Below are 23,834 nucleotides of genomic sequence, written 5' to 3'. Positions count from 1 at the left end.
AAACTATTTATCTAGAATTGAAACAATGAAAAGATTCTGATTTGTTGACTGATACAAAATTGGGTGTGTCCTACAATAACCAATGAAATACAGAATGGGGTGTGTCCTACAATAACCAATGAAATACAGAATGGGGTGTGTCCTACAATAACACCCAATGAAATACAGAATGGGGTGTGTCCTACAATATAATGAAATAATGAAATGACACAGAATGGGGTGTGTCCCTACAATAACCAATGAAATACAGAATGGGGTGTGTCCTACAATAACCAATGAAATACAGAATGGGGTGTGTCCTACAATACCCAATGAAATACAGAATGGGGTGTGTCCTACAATAACCAAAGAAATACAGAATGGGGTGTGTCCTACAATAACCAATGAAATACAGAATGGGGTGTGTCCTACAATACCCAATGAAATACAGAATGGGGTGTGTCCTACAATAACCAATGAAATACAGAATGGGGTGTGTCCTACAATAGCTACTGTAATGACCAGACAGAGGGGAGTACTTATTCCTGCTAATCCTATTTCAACTGGCACTAATTGTGTTGACACATGTCCTGGATGCTTCCTAATTTAACTGGCACTAATTGTGTTGACACATGTCCTGGATGCTTCCTAATCTAACTGGCACTAATTGTGTTGACATATTGCTTGGATGATTATGGTATTACAATAGATGCGCTTACTCTGAGCCATGGCTTAATGACCATAATTTAAGGTGTTTGCACAATGTTATTTTACTATAGGTGATGACATGTTTACTTTATCAAAGCAGTGTATTAAATCGTCTAGACATAGCTTTTGTAGTTGTGTCCTTATTGCCTTAGGTGTGGAAACATCTTTGAACTGTGTAGTCATAACTTATACCTTTTTGAATAGTATGTCTGTGAAGGGAATTTTTATTACTTTAAACTGTTGTCTTCCTCTAAGCTGTTACTGATCATGATGAAACTAATATTCTGTATTCATATTTTCCTAATATTTGAATCCTAATATATATCGCTTGTAGTGGTAATAATTAAAAATGAATTTTTGTATGAATTAATACTCCATGATAACTTCCCCGCTGTCTGAAAAAGTTTGGTCGTCAAACTTGGAAAAATAATTTCTTGGATGGACAATGATACAAACTTTTAGTTAATGGACAATCGTATTAAACTTATTATTGTCTCTCTAGTATATGGGCACAGGTTCTTTCTGCTGTCATGTGGGTGTCTGGATGTGGAATCTGGCTGGTCTTGGCACTGTACTGGTTCATCTTGAAGTGATGGAGGTGCAAGAAGGCATTGGTTCCACATCCTGATTTTGGAGTTGCCTTGTCCATTATTCCATGCAGACATTTATAAAAATGCAAAACAAATGAGAGTTAGCTTGCCATCAAAATATATATAAAACTTTTTCTGATGTTTTCAAGTGTACGAAGTACATACAAATGAAATGTACATGAAGTAAATATATAGAGATACATTTCCCTGCAAATAAATTTTTAGTTTGTTAGTGCATAGGAAAAAAAACAACTGTCGTGACCTGGAATGATGCTATTTGCGTTGGACTACACAATGTACATGGGTATATCATATATGGATATACCCAGATAGCATTCAGACGTTGGCCCAATGTTGGCAACGGTTTTGCCAACATTGCCAACGACCAAATGATATCTGGGTATATGTTAGGATATAAGGTAATGTTTGAGCTATTATATACACATGTGCTAGTGCATATAACAAGTGCATAGGTTCATTGAACACATACATATACATCATAAGTTGTTCACTGGTCTTGAGGGGGACATGGGCTGATGTACCCTCGATGTTTGTTTATGTTCCCTGAGCCCAAAGGGAACATAAAGAAACATCGAGGGTACATCAACCCATGGGCCCAAGGGACCAGTGAACAACATATTTATCCTACCGAACACCTCAATGGTAATTTTGTTTAGAACCATTTGTTAGGTACCTTGTTAATTTGAATGATTTTGTTAGTCTTTTAAACACCTTAATTTGTATTAGGGATTTTTATTTTGGTTAATTTTTTTTAGCTTTGGTTTACTTTGAACCATTTGATTGAGTTTACTTCACTCAATTTTGGTTCACTTTGATTCAGCTCAGCCTGTACGTTTGGCTGAGGTTCTGTTTACTCGCTTCCGTTTCCGTTGGTTTTGTTCATTCTGCTTCGGTACAGTATATTTCGCTTTCGTTTTGCATTGGTTAAGTTTGTATAAGTTCACTTTGCTTTTGCTTTTGTTGTGAGGCAAATAACTCAGATAATCAGGCTGATGTTATTTATTCATGACTGGTGACATCAGGTAACACAAAGTAAATGACAGGGCACAAATATACATACCCCAGAGCTAATAGTACAGTTTATTCAGGAGGTCCTGTACTTTTTGCAGGTCTTTGGCTACCTCTTCACCAGATATCAATGATGGCATCAGACCCTGGTTTGAGTTAATGGTTCTGTAACCACTATGATAGAAAATTGTTTTAATGTTGCCTGAGACTTCAAATTCATAAAATGCACACGTGGAGGTATAGATTGGTAAATCATTAGGATGTGTAAATTCTTCAGGTGTGTCAGATTGATGCCAGTAACAGAGATATTTCCAGCATAAATTGAGGTAGTCCTGTCTAAAGCGGGAAGGAACAGATTGAAAATCAACTCTATGGCAATCATGATCATCGTAGTTATACGAGACTTGTACATAGCATCTTCCTTCACATATGATATCAATGCCCATAACTCTCTTTATTGAAGGGTCATCTTCTCCGGGGTGTTGTGCAACAAATGGATATGGTTCGATGTCCACATTCCTGCATGCTATGGTTGATTTACCGTTTGATTATGGTTGATTGCTGTTTGAAATTCTTTGACAGAACATTGACTGATTGATTGTCTTGTGCTGATTCTCTTTGGTTGAAAACCTTGGCATCATTGCTTGACATTGGTTGTTTGGTTGGTTGTTGAACCTGACTTGATTCTGATTGTGGCCTTGATTTTGGCTGATGATGCTTACTGTTTACTCCTCTTTTTCCCTTGTTTGTATTTCCTTTCTCCTTTTTCTGACGGTTATTACAGCATTTGTATGCTGAATGATGAAATTTTCAAACCCATTGGAGCCAATCTCAAACTAAAGGTGTCGAATGGAACGCTGACGTTAACGGCTGGGGAAAAACTCATCAGACTTGGTAAATCCTTGTCGAGAACTCTCGGGTTGCCATCGAACGAAATACGACCCCGAGTACCGTAACGGGTTCGAGATTACCTATCCTCATTGTCTATCATGAGCTGTTCATTCATCTCGATCGGGTAAGCACAACCGATAATATTCAAGGCGAACGCCCTTCGACTCTGCTGAGAGCTGTGGCAGTGAAAACGGAAAAGTGCAACGATGGTCGAACGGAATCGTTCCCGTTCTTACAGTACAAACAAATTACGCAGGGCATGATCACGGAAGTCAAAATATCCGTTTTAGATATAAAATATAAACCGGTGTATATGGAATATCTAAGCTTGACGCTGCACATCAAATCATGAATGCTTCTGGTCCTGGAATGCAGTCCTGAGAAAATGTCCTACCATCGCGATCTCCGATCTCAGGGACATGCGAGGATTAGATGAACCCGGTGTCGAAGGCAAGTTATACGCCATTAGAATTAAGAAACAACACTTACAGGCGAACAGAAGTGAGTGGTGGTGGTGGTGGAAACCTAGGAGATTTAGACGATGTCGAGACCAGAGGTCTCTTAAAAAACACGCAGTACAATCTCGTCCGCAATGCCAATAACAAATGGGTGATGGTCCCGCCATTCGATGGCAATCTAAGTGATTTAGACAATGTCGAGACCAGAGGTCTCTTCAAAAACACGTTGTACCAGTTCATCCTTACCGATGATAACCAATGAACGTTGATCTCACCCCAAATTGACTGGCTACTCGATATCACCCTCGTTTCTCCCCACGTGTTTGCAGAGTCGAAGGATCATTATTTAACGAAAGTCCTCAATAAGAGGATTCTCATCGAGGCTTACGATCCCTCGCAAAGAAGGAGTGTGCTCTTGAACGTCATCCCAAGAAAAGCAGGTCTTTTGCTAGCAAGTCGACCAGATAGCCAAAATATGAATTTACAGTTAGTGCTTGAATTCGAAGACCTGTCAGATGTCGTACAAGGGATTCCACTCAATTCTATATCGAAGTCTTCCTCGGAGAGGCATAACTGGACCAAGATGTTGAAATTATACCGGGAGTAAAACTCTGTGGGACTTCGAAAACCTCAACATCATGTTTGCGCGATTTATATACAGAAAGACTTCAAAGCTTAGCGAGTCTTGAAGGGGTCACAATTAACTTGGAGACAAAAATCGCGCGCTCAAGAAGATTTGTTTACCTCCAAAAATCAATCTCATCAGCTTAAAGTTACACACGAGAAATTGTCAGAGAACCAATTGAAGACTATTGCACAAGTAAAACCATAGGTGAGGTTTCAAACCTGAGTCTACGCGCTACCATCGTGTTCTCCGATCTCGGGGACACGCGAGGATTCGATCAACCCGCTACGGAAAACGCCTTATACGTATTGCACTTACAAAACAATGTGTACAAACGACGACGAAATGATAATCAAATCTCAATTGAAATGGATATTTAATATCCTTACCTACCCCTATATTGTCATGGATGATGATGGTGATGTCATCGAACTAAAAAAAAAAATGGGGTTCTATTGGTGGGGGGTTGGCATCTAGAAGAAGATGTGAAAATTCTGTTTGGGTTAAAAATACGCATGATCGACATTGTATTTATATACAACCAGGAACAGTCCCCTTCACAAGCCTCGAGGGGGTCATGATTTTTCAGGAGTCTACTATTAGATTCCAGGTCATTTTTTTATCCGAGCATATGTACCTCATCAGCTTAAAGTATATTCATCAAAGATTGTCGGAGGGCCAAATGAAGCTTATTTCCTAACTATAGTATACTCGAGATGAGATTGTATCCGGCCATGGACGAAGTGGCTCAAACACTCGAAACCGTGGACGGATTTCATTTGCGACAAATCAGCGAGATTAAACTTCAACTAGAACAAGTATGGGACGTGCGACTAGGATTGCATAAAAAGCACCATAGAGCAACGAATGCTATCGATGGTATAGACTCAACGCTTGTGGCAACCAGCATGGGACTCGGTGTGGCCGCGTCGGTTTATTATCGACCATCGTGCCTGCACCCTTCATCCTCGGGTTAGAAATAGCAACCAGGGTATCGGGGCTGGTGGGAATAGCTCTTAAATTCATTTCACGTCGGTTGCAACGTAAAGCCCTGAAGCACGATGAGATCAGGGTTCTAGCCGAAGGCAAGTGCGACATGATCGACGATCACGTATCAAAAGCCCTCACGGACAGTAAAATCTCCGAGGAAGAGTTTCGTCTGGTGTTAGCAGAACTCGCAAAATACCACAGAATGAAACAGGAGATTCGAACCAAGACTCGGAAAACTGCTGACATCAGCGAAGACGAGAAAAAAAAGTTCATAGAACAAGGCAGACAACAAATCATTCAAACCTTACCAAGAACAAAGACCTCATAAAAGATTAACGTTGAACTGTTTTGTAGATTTGACTTTACATGTGGATATAGCAAATCAATTAGACATTTGACTTCGCATGTGGATATAGCAACCATAACTACCATCAGCAAACTTAAAGCTATTGCGACGAGAGAGCGTGGATTGGTTGGTTATTCTCGCATGAGAAATGCCGAATTGTTGACATTGCTTGACATTAAATATGTCAAGCCCCCTACTGTACAAGAGCTCAAAGTTCAAGCTAAAGAACTAAGTTGAAGGGTTATTCTGGCATGAGGAAAGCCCACCTGTCGACATTGCTGGAAGACACCAAACCGATCGAATTGCGATTCGTGCCGACGAAGCAGGTAGGTAAGTATCTGAGAGGCTGGCGGATGGTAGTGAATTCTAATATCAACATCATTAGCAGTGTTAAACCGCTGATCAACGACAAAGTCGACGAAGAGTTGAACGACCTGGGAAGCCTTAAATTTCAAATCACGGCGAAAATGTCTCTGAACAAACAACAGATGGATGACAGTACCAAGTACATCGAGCCTTACTTCAGAGGTAAACAAGAAATCATACTTCAATCTGACTCTATCGACTCAATGATCAATGCGTCGTTCCAACAGATACAGGAAATGATGGAACGATGGACTCATAGGGGTTCCGGGGTGGGTGGTGGGGAGTATCGATACTATCTATTTGGATATAGCAAACTACATACCAATCAAATGCGGATCGTACATAGATTTGCCTCCGTATTACAAGAATAAAAAAGCCATCATTAACGTTAAAAACAACGACGATAACTGCTTAAGATGGGCGCTGAGATCTACCTTATTCCCCGCCGATTCTGGAATTGCGAATAGACCTTCAAGCTATCCCACAGACGATGGGCTTAACTGGTATGGTATAGACGCACCCACACCCATCTCCAAAATTATTAAGGTGGAAAAACAAAACAATTTAGCTATCAACGTCTTCGGACATGATAAGGGTACTATTGTGCACAGAGTAAGCTCTGCTCCGGAAAACATACCTAGGATCAATTTATTCCTAGTCGAAAAAAATAATCAATTTCACTACACGTGGATTAAAAGTTTGAGGAGACTATTCAACGATCAATCAAACCATTAAGGAAAGAAACACTTCTGCAAATGGTGCCTGAACGGTTACAGTAGACTAGATCTTCTTGAATCGCATAAGGAAGACTGTAGAGGTTTGGGACAGACCGCTGTTAGGATCGACATGCCCGAAGAAAATAAAAATATTCTCAAATTTAACCATTATAACAAACGAATGCCCGTGCCCAATGTGATTTACGCGGACTTCGAAGCCCTCATTAAACAGGTCAAACACATCACGCCCGACACGGCCGAACAAAGTTTTACGTATAAAATGCAAAAACACGAAGCTTGTGGGTTCAGGTACATGGTCGTCCGATAAGATGGACAAACGAACACTCCCGTGATCTACCGAGGTCCAGATGCAGCTGAAACGTTTCTCACCCATCTACAACACGAAGAAAAAGCAATCAGGGACACATGCCCATGCGTATGACGAAGGATGACAGTAGAACTCGCAAAACGTTGACTCAATGCCACGTGTGTAACCAACCCCTGAATGGGGATTCCATGAGAGATCATTGTCACATCACGGGTCGGTACCGAGGTGCCGCTCACAACGCGTGCAACTTGAAACTAAGAATCGATCCCCAAAAGATACCCATCCCTGTGGTGTTTCACAACCTTCGCGGGTATGATGCCCACCTCGTCATGCAGACCATCTCGAAAATCAATGGTAACATCAAGTGCATTCCCAACAACATGGAGAAATACATCTCCTTCTCGTTAAACAGTCTGAAATTCATCGACAGCGTCCAGTTTCTCCTGTCATCCCTTGACAGTTTGGTGAAGGCCAACGACCCTGATACCTTCGCCATCATCAATCGATACACCGACGTGGCGACTCGGCCCTTGCTGTTGAGGAAGGGTGTGTACCCCTACGAGTACATGAGCGATTGGTCTAAGTTTAAGGAGACACGATTACCTCCCATCGACTGCTTTTATAGTCACTTAACCGAATCCAATACCACCGAGGCCTGCAAGGTGGGGTCACGATGGTCTCCAAGCGCGCTATGCCAAAGCCAATAATAAATATGTGAAAGGCTACGATTCGAGTAAACCAACCAATTTATCTCGACGCCAATAATTTGTACGGCTGGGCTGAGTCAACCTTTGCCTACGGGTGGGTTCAAGTGGATTGATAGCGACCATTTTAAAACGAAGAACGTTATGGCTATCCCCGAAAGCTTTGAGACTAGATACATATTCTAAGTGGACTTGAAATATCCTGTGGAACTCCACGCTGCCCACAACAGTTATCTGCTGGCCCATGAATGGTCGATAGAGACTGGATGTCGAACTATCAGCTAGAATTGTTGGGAACGACTAAACAAACTAAGGTGGAAAAACTCGTACCCAACTTGTTGGATAAAACCAAGTATGTCATGCATTATAGAAATCTACAACTGTATCTGTCATTGGGGATGAAGCTGAAAAAAATACACCGAGTTCTAAAATTTGATCAAAGCCCCTGGATGGAGCCTTACAGTAGATTGAACACTGATCTGAGAAAAAAAGCATCCAGTGATTTTGAGAAAACATTGTATAAGCTCATGAATAACTCCGTGTTTGGAAGAATTGAAGGAAACGTATCAATGTGAAATTAGTCAGATCCAATGAAGAAGAAAAACAAGAAGCAAGCTATTTGATAATGACTTGGCATCTCTACATTTGAACAAAAGTCACATCAAACTCAATCGACCAGTCTATGTCGGGATGTGTGTTCTCAACCTATCCAAACATTGGATGTCCAATTTCTACTACAACGAGTTAAAAAAGCAATATGGTAATCGAAGCCAGGTGTTGTACGACACCAACTCGTTGCTCTTATAAATTCTTACCGAAGACATGTACGAGGACATGGCAGAAAACATAGATTTGTACGATACGAACGATTATCCACCAGATCACGCTTTACACAATACGATCAATAAAAAGGTCCTAGGAAAAATGAAGGACGAATGTGCGGGCACGCCGATCGCTGAGTACATTGGATTGAGACCCAAGATGTATTCCATCCTGAAACCAACAAACGCTGAAGTCCGAGAGGCTAAGGGTGTGAAAAAATACATGGTTAAACAGCAAATCAAACACACCCTCTTCAAACAGGCTCTCTTCGATAAACGCACGTTCAAACACCAAATGAATGCGCTCAGAAGTCTACGGAATCACCCTGAATAAAACTTCCTTGTCACCCATGGATACGAAACGATGGATTGCTCGTAATGGTGTCACGACTTACGAGTACAGGCACAGTTGTATTGAACAGAAAATATTGTGAACTACATAAATCATGAAGATTTACTACAAACCTCGGGGATACTGGAAAGGTACGGGCGCTATCCACAAGTTCACCGAAGCCGCAAAAGTCTTTAAGGATACCTCTAAAGCTTGGTTGGAGAAACAAGCCCTATGGCAAATCTACTTTCCAGCTCCCTGATAACTCCTGAGAACAAAGTTTGATGTCTATACGCCCAATCGAGTCCATCAAGCTAACCTCTTGTTTCTCCCGCACCAAAGGGTGAGACGCAAAACGTACAAGTATGCTCTGACCATCGTGGATGTTGCCAGTCACTACAAAGAGGCCGAGCAACTCACCGGGAAAGATTCAAGTCAAGTAGCTAAGGCATTGGAACGTATCTACAAACGAAGCCCTTTGATGTGGCCTACCGAATTACAAGTTGATCCCGGACGCGAGTTCATGGGCTCCGTGTCACAGCTGTTATCGAAACACGAGGTTGAAGTCAGGTGCGGGACGGTGGGAGCCCATCACAGCCAAGCCATCGTTGAGAGATTTTACCACACCTTAGCCGAGCGTTTGTTCGGACACCAGTACGCACATGAGATGGTGAAGCCCAAAAGCAGAATGGGTGACCTGTTAACCTCGAGTGGTGTCCGCGATCAATAATGAAGTGACGTGACTCATCGACCAAATACTTTCGAGGCCATTAAAATGAAATCCGTGATAGCTGAATCAGCCGCACCACCGTCCAAGCATAAAAAAACGAGAAAAAACTATCAGGTCGGATCAGCGTGAGGTATTTGTACCAACCCGGTGAACTCAAGGGAGGGGATCGATGTCGTGCCACACACCCCGTATGGTCTGTCAAAACGTACCACATCGATCGGGTGGACATCAAAGAAGATGAACCCCATTTGTATTACTTGAACCAGGTAGGGGATTCGTGTGAGAGGAATTGCTCGTCGTACCCCATGATACGATATTACCCCCTTATTAAAGATTCGTATATTTTTATTTATCATCATGTGGAGATTGATAGAGAAATGGTTGTTCAGGTGCATCGGGTTGGACATCGATGGACTCGATATTTACTCAGCCCTAGGTCGAGTGATTCGTCGAGGGCAATTCACGACCCAGTACGATAGTTTAGGTATGGGGGGTACCGAACGGTTACAAGGTGTCAAGGATACTTTAGTTGATTATAGCCTTGAGACCAGAGAACGCACCGCCCCGTACTCAACCTACTCCTTAGCCGACTTCGATGAGTTTATGGCAGACCCCATCCATGACATTGTTGCTCAATATTATGGCTACATTTAAAACAAGGACACATCCAACGATGGTCCGCCATCAAACACACCAGTTTTTCACCATCGATGGGGGATGATTCAGACATAAATAACACTGTACTAATACTATTACATTTCCTTGCTGGTTCCTGTCATGTAGTCGGTGAAATGTTCAACATTTCGACCATCAGGGGCGTGTTCTAAAGTCTGCCACCAAACATCGCTCACTACATCAACAGGCACTGGTGTTTGTATATTTTATATTTTTACCACTGCCTTTTAAATTGCAATGTACATTCACGTGACACAAAAATAAACTATTTTGTCTGTCTGTCTTAAGGTGGACTGGTTCTAGACAATGGGCAGTCAATGTTTTTTGACGGTATGGTATAATTTGTGCATTCATTGGGACAGTAATTTCTATTATCTTTGTAAAATTTAACAGGCAAATTTAAAATCATCTCTGCTCTGCGCACATAACTTAAGTTCAATTTTCTGACCACTATTTAACTAATGACATCACATTTATCAACTTATGTATGGTTCCACAATCCACTATCCCATAGGCCGCCATGCTAAAGGAGTTCAGGGCACTGTACACATGTTGATTAACTTGTGTCCATTCGATAAGTAAGCAACAGAAAATTAAACAGAAATTATATGATTGTAGGTAAGATGATTCCTCACAAATGTGCAAAATATGACTTGGATCTTACGAAAATTAAATTCCTGAAAATTATTTATGCTACACTAAATTAACATGTAAGTCAATGGAAATTATGTCAAGTGTCCGAATACTTTTTGCACGACTGTAGTTTGTAACTTATGGGCACCCTTGCAAATCCTTAGACATGACAGAGCTGTCAATCAAACAACTTAAAACTGAAAACAGTTCCTAGACTGAACCAATGACTGCCCAAAATGTCTGCATATACATTTAACAAATATATGTATTTTTATCACATAACATAAAAGTAAATACCAGGCTAGCTATTCTCAAAACGTTCGTAGCCCTACGAACTTCTTAAGCCCATTCTTAACACATTGGCTACGATCAAAGTTAAGAATTCTTAGGGCTACAAACGTTTCGAGAATAAGGGCCCTTGTTCTAGTAAATTATTCAGTTGAGTTCTATCTGGGTGAGGTACCTAATTATCAAAACACAAAGTCAGCAATTCCAAAACATTCGAAGTTATTCAAACATTATTGGCAATGTTTTAGAATGATCATTGGCGATTGGATGAAAAAAGAGAAACTCATTTGAAAGACTATAGTAAATATGTGCCATTCAGATTTCAAAACATACAGTAAATACATAATACCATGGTTTTATAAAAAGTGGTGAGATTTCCAATATATCTAATTTTACTTTGCTTTGCTTGAAAGAGCAATGGATGATGATCACACAATAAGACATTTGCCGCTTAATCTAAAACTCTGAAGGGTAGTTGTATATATATTTATTTTGATAGGACTTTGTAAAGAGAAAGTACAAAATCTTCAGTTGGGGGTTGAGGATTTGGGTTGGATGGGGCACATGACTTGTTTTGGGATGTTGGAGCACTTAAATAAATGATATAAATGGTATGCAACATTTAGAGGGAGGGTCATTAAGAGCAAAATCCTTACCAACCCCTAAAGCAGTAATTTATGAATATTGCTCTTGATGAAGTGTAAGGCAGTATGTGTTTTCTAAAACTGGCAGTGATACAAACAAATCCTTACATATCTAACAAAAGGAGCTGGAACAATTAGACTTTCATGTTATAAGTTCTAGAAATGTAAGCATGTGTTTTCCAAAACCAGAAGTGAATATACCGAATTAGAAATGATAATTTTTATAAACCAACTGAGCTAGAACCATTAGGATTCCTGTATGTCAAGCTGGATAATCCCATGAACAGAAGTATTGCTTGAAGCACGGTATTGCTGTTTGCATTTAGTTTCGTAATTGTATATGTTTACTAATATGACATGAAAAGGCAAAGGAATTATTTAGCAGAAGTGTGGTTGAACATTTTCCCCACCTGCAGGTATTTAGGACTTCTTTGCTTATTTAAGGTCTATTTCATGTATATGATCTCTTGGCTCAATGAGAAATAATTTGATGGTATTACAGTTCAATGTTATTAATATTATTATAGTGACAAAGGTTCTCCAATTGCTCTTCAATTTGTTCTATGTTGATTTTACAGAGTCACATCAAACACATGAAACATAGCTAAACATTGACATAAACTTCTAGTTGCACCTATGTCATAGGTACGCATTTTGTTAGTGTTGTCCAGTGTATACATCTTTTAAAAGTAAAGTTTGTGGAATTATATTTGTTGGCAAAAAAACCAACAACATTATTAAGGTTTAACTCTCTTGTTTTCAGTGTACAGTCCTAAAACATGTGAAAAAAACAATAATTGTTCTTTGTTTCAGATGATAGAAGTGAATCTCTAGAGAGTGATGACAGCAGATCAGAACTTGCCAACTATCTGAGTCCACCAAAATGTAAATTGGCACCAATTGCATCATGTGAAACACTGTGTGATTCTGATGTTGTGGATGTGCCTGCAATAACTACAGATGACTCATCTTCCTCAGGTATTTTGCTATCCGATTATGAAATTGGAGAATCCACGCCAGATACTTGTGATAGTAGTGACAGTGAGGGCAAACTTGCCCCACCAGCCAAAGTTTGTGGAATGGTGCTTACAGACAATTTGATTGCTGCCCCTATTACTAGCCCTAATACAGTCAGCTCTGCAGCAAGTTCTGATACTTTAACCCCAGGAACACCAAGAGTCAGCCCAATACCATCTTTGTGTGGGAGTCCTAAAAAGGCTACACTTGTGTACAGTATTAATGACACTCAGAGTAGTCCAAAGAGGCGGGTGTCAAGTCCATGCAAGGTGACTGACTCATCATTCAATCTTGATGCTCTTACTCTGTCCCCATGCAGTAGCCCTGTCCGACGTCCAGCTTCCTCCTCGCCAGTCCGTATACCTTCACCATTAGATTGTATCAAATATGGAAAAAGTCATTCTCAAGGTCCTTCACCTAGCCTGTCACCATCAGCGAGTCCAAAGTTGAGAAGGGCACCATCACCTATTAGCTACAGTAACTCTTCACCAAATATCATCGCACCTCAAACTAAGATTCGACCATGTGAGTAATGTTGTTTTGAAGTAACATGATGTAACTTGTAACTTTTGAGTTTTGTCTTTTTTGCTCATCTCATCAGAGTGAGTGGCAAGCACTTCTAAACACATGGGTGAACTCTGATTATTTTAATTCTGCAAGATATGACTGAATGCATGTATGTTAGTTATCTTGTTTTACAAATCATGTAGATGGATTGTTCAAATTCAGTGTTGAAGTTGTTTTCTCATAATTTGATCCAGACCATAGGATCGCTGATCACCTTCATATTGATTGATTTTCACACACTATCTCAACTCTTTATGCAGAAGTGATAAAAATACTACATTTGTTCCTAAATCAATATAAGGTCAGTCTAGTTTAAGATCCTATGACTTATGACCCTGGTAATATTTATAGATTTCACAAACTATGGAACTGTTAAAAATTGCAGTTTGATTGAAATCTATCAGTATTTGACAAATCTTCATATGACATGCTTGCAAATTGAATTTGCTTCAAATTTCCTGAAATTCTTGTTGTCTTTAATTATACTGGTTTTATTATATTTAATTGATAAGCAGTCCTGTGAATTGGGGATGCATTAAGGTTTTGTCTGTTTTTGACTGCCACTGTCTATGAAACCATCTGATGGATGGACCTTCACAGCAGTGAAATGATTTTAGCACAGTCCTGTGCTGAGTTGTTTTTTTAGGAAATAGCCTGAAGAAAACTTTGTTTAAAGGACAGCATAGCAAATTTTAATACTAAGTCTTTTCTGCATACTAATCATGAATTTCTGAACAAAAGTATGTTTGAAAAAGAGAAATAGTGTGAAATGGGTGATAAAAATTGAGAGGTGAAATCATCCCCCCAAACAGGTGGCCTATTTAGGTCTTCTTACTTGTCCAGCAAAAATGATTGATGGTTATACACTCATAGCTAAGACAAGAGGGGATTAAAGAAGGCCATTTCACATGTGACAAAACTAATTTGTGACTGATTTGTAGTTTGTACTGAAGAGGGGTCAGCTCTTGTCTTTTTGCCAGATACAGGTCCATTACCAGGCATCAAACTATCAGAATTAAGACCCCCAATTAGGATACCAGCCATTAACACCAAAGATGTCATGCAAATGAGCAGTGGGTTGATGCCAAGAAAATTAAGTATCAAAACCTCTCCCAATGCCCTAAAGTGGGAGAAGAAACAATATTATAGACACTGCTTGAAGCCAAATGCCGAAATTAACTTAGGCACAGTAATCACGTGATCTGGGAACACACAGGTGATGTGAATGGAGGACAAGGATAATTCCGGTGTAACAGGCCAAACTTTCCTTGGGGAAACTTTGGCCAAGGACAAACTTTCCCCTTGGCTTAATCTTCCCCGGGGAATATTTGTCCAAGGCCAAAGTTTAGCCACCCTTGAATCAACTTTAAAGGCTACTTTTTTCCCCACCATTGTTCTTATATCAAAAGGGAGAGATTCTGGTCTCGCTAGGCTATTTCTTCCCCAACCTTGTTTTCATGTTTATGTTCATCTTGAAAAGAAATGAAAACAAGACATAGCTATTCATGTGAACACATTGATGAGATATTCATGTTGATGTCAAGTTCCATTAAAGATCACATATACTCTAGGGGGGTAGAAATACATAAATCACTAACTGGCATCGCTATAAATGAAACCCCGTCATTAAAACTACTCACTTCGGTCTTTAATTAACTTAAATCGACCTTTTTGTCAACAGTGCACAATTCTCACCCGCGATTGAAATTTCAACCAATCAGAGCGAGGCGTCGCTGTGACGTCATATGAGGAATAGATATGAGGGCCGATGCAGAATTTATCTACATTTCAGGGGGAAAATTATCTTGTGTACAGGTTTGTATAAACCTGAAATCGTGACAACTGTTGTGGAAAATGAAAGCTATATGTTCTCACAATCTACTGTCATTTAATTTTGTCTCCTGTTTTGCCTAGTTTGCCGAGTTACAACTTGTTTTCATAGACGATTCTGTCAAAATCGCTTGGTGTCATTAGGCCTTATTTGTGTAATGACTGATCCTAATTGATCCCATTTCTGTGTTTTTTTACCTCGATATTTAATCATGTCATGTAAAAATCTGTTTGTATTCTCAAAACAGTGTCGGCCCATAACTTTTCACATGCAATACAGCAACTAATACTCCCTTGTTGTAACCCGTGTTAGGTGGTATAAACCTACACATGTTATTTGTCATCATTCACTTGATGGTCAGTTAATGAATTTATAACAGGTATAATTAGTGGTAACACCACTTAGATTACCCGACAAAGGTTCCCATTTGGCATTTCTTGTGTCTGGAGTTAATATTCAACATTATAAACATCGATCAAAGGATTAACTGATAACACGCTGATTGATTAATTACTTTTATCTTACACAGCAGATTTGTCAAAAGGTAGTGTTTATGTATGTAGATTAACTAATCTATACTGAATACACTCTGTCGTGTCGGTGTCAGCGTAAAAACAACGTCCTTCTTTCAAAGGATTAACCGGCAATACATTGATTGATTGCTCATTATTGGCTAACTAAATTACTGTTTTTAAAGAAAGGCGGACATTATGCAATTAGTTGCCAGGTGTGATATCTTGGGTGACCAATGACACTATACACCTATGTGAAATACCTGAAAAGATTTATCACTTTTTCGTATATTAAACTGTTAAAAGACACACCACTTGGAACAGCTGCAGATGAATGGCATATCACTCGTTTTTGTGGATATTGATGGATACATTCCTCGAACAAGGTAATAGCCTGACATTGTTTCTATAACTTTAATCTGTTTTAATTTTAATATTTGCATTTTGTTTTTATTCATCTGTCTTAGCATTCAACAGAATCATTGTTTTCGCCGTGAAGTGTAATGAGACAGACAACATACACTAGGGTGTGTGTGCGAATTATGATTCACATTGGCAAACTATAAAATGTCTAGATATTACAGTTCTGTTATAAATTCACTATAAGTATCAGCAGATCGTCTGCTTTTTATTTAGTTTCAAAATGCATACAAGTATGACAATAAACTAATAAGGATTATAAGACCAAATATAAAGACTTACATTGACTAGTATCTACATACTGGTGAGTGGACATTAACCATGTGAATGTAGCAAGAAATTTATGGCGCAGTATTGTGACTTCGACCCCCACCTCGCTTCCGTGGAAGAAATCGTTATGTTATAAGTTGTGTCATGCAAAATCCTTTTGGTTATGATTCCAATACATATTTAACTACGAGTAGAAAGTAGTTTTGATTTTCTAACTTGATGAAAACAAACCATAATCTCATTAATTCTCACAGACTTTAGCCCGTCACTTTACGATTTTAAAAAATGGCGGCGCCCTGACGTGAACATCCGCCAGTCTGAGGATAAATGCTATTTAGGTTTGTTTTCACTGAGTTACAAAATCAAAACTACTTTCTACTGGTAGTAAAATATGTATTTGATTGATGGCCAATAGGATTTTGCATGACATATCTTATAACATAACGATTTCTTCCACGGAAGCAAGGTGGGGGTCAATATAATACTACTTACAATATTATTGTTACTTCGACCACAACCTCACTTCCGAGGAAGAAATCGTTATGTTACAAGTTGTGTCGTGGAAAATCTTTATGGTCATCAATCATATACATATTTTACTGCAACTAGTAAGTGGTTTTGATTCTTTAACTTCCGTGAAGCGATCTGAACACAAGTAAGATATAGTTTCAGCCTTCCACAACGCTCGCTTCGCACTCACAAACATAACCCATTTAGTACGAACTGCGGGGTCCTGTAGAAATCTGTGCATGGTGACACCATCGCCCGACCCCTAGGAGCAATTGACGACAAAGCAACGATTCGGCATGTCGTCGTTGATGTCGAGAAATCATCAAAATGATGAGCGTGCTACACACTTTCTATACAACTAACTGAAAATCGTTCCTCATATGACGTCACTGCAGTGCTCTGGCGACAATGTTACGTAACCTGTCTGTGGTTTTGTTGGTGGGCGAGAGTGAAGCAGGTGACTTTTTGGCAACTTTTAATCGCTCGGTATTAATTAACCACAAGTTTTTTAAGAATGAATTTGGTATTTCCGCATAAGTCTAACCACAAATCTTTCATATGTAATAGTTAAAAGAGTGCAAAAACACAAAGTTTATTTGTTCTTTAACAATTTACAGGTCACATACATATCAAATGCTGTATCATCTATCATTCCACTACAGTGTCTTATTCTAAATTCAAAAGACAAGGTTTGATAGGGGGTATACTTGGCCCTTGGATATCTGAAACATATTTCATTCATATTACCAGTTTTTGATTATTGCAGTCATATATGGGATAATTGTACCAAACAGCAAGCAGATATACTTGAAAAGCTCAATCTTGATGCTCTAAGAACCGTGTGTGGTGCTGTTCGTGATACTAGCCATCATAAAATATACAAAGAAACTAATTGTCACCCGTTGTGTCGTAGACAGTACCTTCATAAAATGACTATGTTTTACAAAATGGTTAATAACACTACGCCAAGTTACCTTAGTAACCTTGTTCCGCCTAGAGTATCATATATCTTGGTTATAATCTGCGCGGTGATTCAAATCTTCAAACTATAAACTGTAAATCTGTAAATTATGCGAGGTCCTTTCTTCCAGATACTGTTAAATTATGGAATTCATTACCAGCTGAACATAGAGAATCACCGTGCCTATCAAGATTAAAAAAATGTACTTTTTAATGATTCTAATATCTACAGTAATTTTGACTTACATTTCGGTAGTAGATTTTGTCAAATCATACATTCTCGTCTCCGACTTGAATGTAGTGACCTTAATGCACAGAAATATGAAAGATTTATATCTCCAACATCATCTTGCTCTTGTGGCCACAACTATGAAGACTCTGCTCATTATTTCTTCTCTTGTAACTCTTTACAACGATATACGTCAAATTATGTATTTTTATACTAAAGCATTTGACCTAAAATCAATTTTGTTTGGAAACCAAAGCTGTTCCTCGATAGTAAACAAAGAACTATTAATTTCATTGCACTCGTTTATAAATTTAACAGGCAGATTTGATCCAAAATAATTTCTTCATATGACATATATACTGTTTAACAATGATTGGCGTTATTTCTCGTTTTTACAACATTTATATATCATTCACATTGTACATTCATCATGACATGTTTACTCTTCCTTCCATTGTATCCCGGAGCGGTATTCATATAAGCTTATGCTTGTTTACCAATCCGGTACCTTTCTTTGGAAATGAATATGTTTAAATCATATTTCATTCACCAAAAGTGATTATGGATTAGTAAACAAGCTTATGTGAATAATGTTCCATTACATTTATACATAAATACAACAAATATTAGATAATTAACAGCATGACAAGAGAGCAAGCAATCTGTGTATATTACATCTTATTTACCCATCAAATGTGCAATTGATTGTTTACATCTTACCGTGACATGATTTGGACAGATGAAGAACTAATGCAATGTGTCTTCATAGAAATGGCGACAGGGGCAGGATGGATTTAGAGATATATGCTGTTCAAACATGTATGCATTCAAATCACTACACCCAAGTCAGAGGCAAGAATGGACGATTTGGCAAAAATGTGTACCAAAATTGAAATCAAAACTACTGTCGGGTTTGATGTTTGTAATAATTTGTTCTCCCCCTTTTGATATAAGAGCAATGGTGGGGAAGAAGTAGCCTAGCTAGGCCAGAATCTCCCCTCTTTTCATAGGAATCAGAACAAAATATCCTAGTTTAGCCTAGAGGGGGAAACTTTAGCCTAGCCCAAACTTTCCCTGGGGTAATAATATCCCAGGACAAAATTTAACTCATTAAGCCTGAGAGCCACTTCACTACTCAACACCTGGAACCCCTCGCTGATTGTCCTGCTCGCTGTTGCGAAGCTAATTAGCGCTATTCACACCTGATTTCCCTGGCAGGTTTTGGGGATGACAGGAAACTGTCTAGTTGTACAAACAAGCTCTGATTGTTTAATTGTGTCGTAAAGATACAAGTTAAAAGAAAGCAAGTGAATACATATCATGTATTGCAACGTTTTATGTAATTTTATTGCAAGTTTCTCTTGTATACCTTTGGCGGCTTGTACATTTATATTTTATCAACATATGTATACATTCTTTGTATGTAAGAGATGAGACATACATAAACAATTTCTTTCTCTGATATTAATGTGTGAGGTTTAATTTTACAAAACATCTATGACAATGACATACTGTAATTTACTTACGTGCTTTATAATCTTCTACGATATTAGCTTTTTGGCCGATACATTTCTAGTGTAAACTGAATATTTCAACGAAAGTACTTTTACGCTAGTCTGTGACTAACATAGAGCATATTCATAATTTTGTTTCATCTAGATTTAATGCAAAAACATATGTTATCATACGAACATACATATAAAAAATGTATAATACAGATTCCTTATATAGACATAAAACAAAGAGTCACATGATAGGGCGTCATCAAATTTCCCAAATAGAACGTGCGGTATCTCAGTTGTTCAATATAGTGGCTGATCATTTGTTGTCTATGACCAATCGTATCATGAGATACCTGTCACAAAGGAAGGGACAGGTGATGGGGCGTGGGCGAAATTTCTGAAGACCACGTTTGGTCACTCAACAGCTGGATAGAGATTGATTATTGGCTATGCCGTTGACCAGTCAATATGCTGGGTTTCGGCTTTATCAACTCAAGCTATCATGTAACAGTTTGTGTATTGTAAACATACATAATCGTAACGATCTATGAAATATACACATAAGACAAATAGGAGTAGATAGATCTCAGAGATCGAAAACACATTTTAGTGTTTTTCGATAAGTAAACAAAGTGTTTGAAATCCAACCATTGAGTAGAGATAGTATTTATTTTCACATACATTTTACGCACACAACTAGTACATAAAACAATGGTTTGCTGTACATGTAAATATAATCTTCACCTTGATACGAATGAATATCCAAATTGAAGTACATGTATTATAGATTTCAAAAAGTGACACGGTACTGAATTATTATAAAGAGGGGCGTGACTCCATGAAGCAGGTTGTCCAATGATACAACATCGAATCTGTTAATTTACACTTGTCACGGGACAAACCTTTCAACAAGGGCGTAACTACACATGCATTCTACCGGAGGCTGTTATTTCAAGGTCGAAAGAGGTGTTCAATTATCTCATTACTGTAATCTGATTGAATGATTATACACATGTGTATCGATACCGTAACTGATATACTATCCAGCTTTTATTGACGATGGATCAATAGAGACTGAGTTCATTGATACACGTGATAATTACACCGGATTTGATAATTACAGAGATCAAATACAAATGTTTTACACAATGCTCATGTAAATTGCATAGAAAACCGACAATTCAAATCAACATGAAACTTTCAACAGCTTGAACAAAAATGCTTGAAATACCTTTGTATGGTTTACATGTAATAACTTATGATATTACTTCTGGCTATGCCTAAGAATCTTTTGAATAACCAACTTACTGTGTTTTGTAACAAACGTAGTAAAAGATTTCATGAGAAACTGCCAATTACCTGCCCCATAAACATGTCTCTCGCTGTGAGGAGCTGATTAGTTTGCCCCATATATGCTGCTCTCGGCCTTAATGAGTTAACCGTGGAAAGTTTGGCCTTGGCCAGATTCTCCCTGGGGAAAGTTTAGATTGGGGAAGAAATAGCCTGCTACACCGGTATGTAAAGTCACAAGAAGGAAAAGTGCATCTGTTGTGGTCACAAATCATTATCTATAGTATGACCAGAAATTATTGAGAATTTTAGGAATATGTTTAATTTGATTTCTAGTATAAACAACCTTGACCAGCTAACAAGTGCATGGTTTCATTCAAGAGAGACAACTCTGTTAATCCTTTTTCATTAGTTTGTGAAGAGTTATCCCCCTTTGTTTACTTGCTAGCAGACGACATTTTCAGTGATCCTCAGTATGGATGATTTAGAGAAGAGGAAGTTGATTGTAGAGTATTATAACAAGGACATCAGATCAGCTAAAGTGATTTCAAGTAGAACAGGCATCCCTTTGTCTACTGTTTATCGTGTTTTGAAAAATATTGCAAATGGATATGGCCTTGAGCACCAGGGAGGTGCAGGTAGGCCCAGAAAATTGACTGTCGGTGACAGGAGGCGGTTTGGTATTCTTGTTTCTAAAAACAAACGAAGGAGTTTAGAAAACTTAAGGCTGGATATGATTGATAGAGGAACTGTGGCTGTCTGTAAGGAGACAATTAGAACTGAGCTGCATGCAATGGGTTGGCAGAAAAGTCGAGGAATTCCATCACTGATCATGAAACCTGAACAAAAGGAGTGAAGGTTGAACTGGTGCTTACAGCATAGAAATTTTAACTGGGACAATGTGATTTTCTCAGATGAAAGTTCTGTGTGGCTGTTTCCTAATATACTGAAATTCTGGACCAATCAAACTGAAAAACCTTTGTATCAACGCCCAAAGTACAGTCCAAAATTTAACGTGTGGGGTGGCATATCTGTGTTAGGGGCAATGCCCCTCTGTGTGTTTGAAGGGAATATGAACAGTGAGCGGTACTTCCATCTGCTCACATGTTCTATGGAAATTTTTGGATTTTTCAGCAGGACAACGACCCAAAACATCGTTCAAAGCATTCACAGGCCTGGTTTCATAAATATGACATTATTAGATTTGCCAAGCTATAGCCCTGACCTAAATCCAATAGAAAATGTTTGGGGACATATGAAGGAAAGTGTCAATAAGAAAAATCTGACAAATATTGCTGAAATTGAAAGAAGAGGTGGTCTGATATTGGGACAGCATGGACCACGACTTTGATCAGTAGTATGCCCCGCCGCATTAAGCCTGCATTGCTGCCCATGGTGACTTGACAAAATACTAACTGTTCACCTGTCTTTGAATCTGGAGTTATGTTCTGCTAATATTCACATTTAATACGTGAGTAATGAGTGAAAAAGAATTAAAAATTACAATCTTAAATTCTCAATAATTTCTGGTTGTACTGTGTATGTCTTACAATCATCTGCCAATATTTTATGTGATCCCAAGCTTAAACACAATGGGGATTATCCCTTTGGCATTGCACACTGAACAGTGTATACAATAATATTTGTATGATTAACATAAATAGCAGTAGTAGAGGAAATGATTGTCCTGGACCAGGTCCAACAAAAGCCTCTGCAAAGCCTTATTTCCCAAATAAGGCTTTGGTCGGACCCTTAGCTCTTGCTGCCATTACCCCTACTGCTTTCCCAGCCTATAAAAATTTCAAGCGACAGCGGGATACGAACCGCGCCGCTTAACTACCGGGGACATGGCTATGCCGTGTTGACAGGAGGTAACACTGTGCCATACGGTACGATCAATAATTCCGCTCTTACAAACCCTCTCCCTGGCCCATCCCTCAAGTAGTACAAGTTCGGCTCGTCTGCTTTGATGTCAACTTTATCTATGTTGTAAGTTTTGATTGACCATATTGGGTCAGTGGCTCGCTTACGGCTATCACCCTCGTGTTCCCCCGGCTGGTATAGATACCTAACTAGGACCCTATCTGGTATCTGTTTCTCTTTTCCACGCAATGGAGCAGCCGACTCTGCAACTATTGATTTTAATTTTATAGCGTCTGCCGGTTTCTTATCAGTGAGCCGGGTGACTTCATGGTTGATTGCCGACACAACCTTAGGCAACCTCACGACCCATTCAGTCGATCGTTTTCCCCGGGGTGGCCATCTCCCTCGCATACTGATGGCCGAATAAGCGCTCAGCCAAAGTCCTATTGAATCTCTCAACTATGGCTTGGCTGCGATGGGCTCCGGCCGTGCCACGCCTGACCTTTGTATCGTGTTTGGCTAGCAGTTGTGACACGGCACCCATGAACTCCCGCCCTGGGTCAACTTGCAGCTCTGTTGGCCACGTCAGCGGACTGCGTTTGTATATGCGTTCGAATCCTCTGGCTACCTGGGCAGAATCTTTTGTGGTCAAGGGCTCGGCTTCCTTGTAGCGACTGGCTACGTCCACTACGGTTAAGGCATACTCGTACCTCTTATCGTGGGGTAGGAACAGTAGGTCTGCCTGGTGAACGTTATTAGGTATGTTAATTCCGAACTTCCTTCTAGGCACGTAGCGTGGTGGCGGTAAATAGATCTGCCACAGGGCTTGTTTTTCAAGCCACGCTTTGGCTTCCTCCGGGGGTACTCGCGCCATTTTAGCAGCTTATCTACAGCGCTAGCTCCTTTCCAGTACCCACGCGGGCTATAGTAAATAGCCTCAAACTTTCTCTGGTTCCTTGACATGTCACCCCGACAGGGTATTTATTTATACCTATGTTCTTGGTTCAATTT

The 23,834-nt window shown here is 39.3% G+C and overlaps 1 protein-coding gene across 1 annotated transcript in view; it reads left to right on the top strand.

Moving 5' to 3' along the window:
- LOC124284672 (ras-specific guanine nucleotide-releasing factor 1-like) overlaps nucleotides 1-23,834 on the top strand; it is a 1,084,942-nt gene that overhangs the window by 599,086 nt on the left and 462,022 nt on the right. Inside the window, exon 14 of the mRNA XM_046720776.1 lies at nucleotides 12,666-13,394. Within this exon, the coding sequence (XP_046576732.1) occupies nucleotides 12,666-13,394 (729 nt within the window). The remainder of the gene's footprint in view (nucleotides 1-12,665; nucleotides 13,395-23,834) is intronic.

Source organism: Haliotis rubra, unplaced genomic scaffold, assembly GCF_003918875.1.
Source record: "Haliotis rubra isolate DU_JTF1 unplaced genomic scaffold, ASM391887v1 Scf341, whole genome shotgun sequence".
Lineage (NCBI taxonomy): Eukaryota > Metazoa > Mollusca > Gastropoda > Lepetellida > Haliotidae > Haliotis > Haliotis rubra.
Note: the sequence above shows the minus strand (reverse complement) of the source record. Positions and strands in the feature narration are given on the sequence as shown.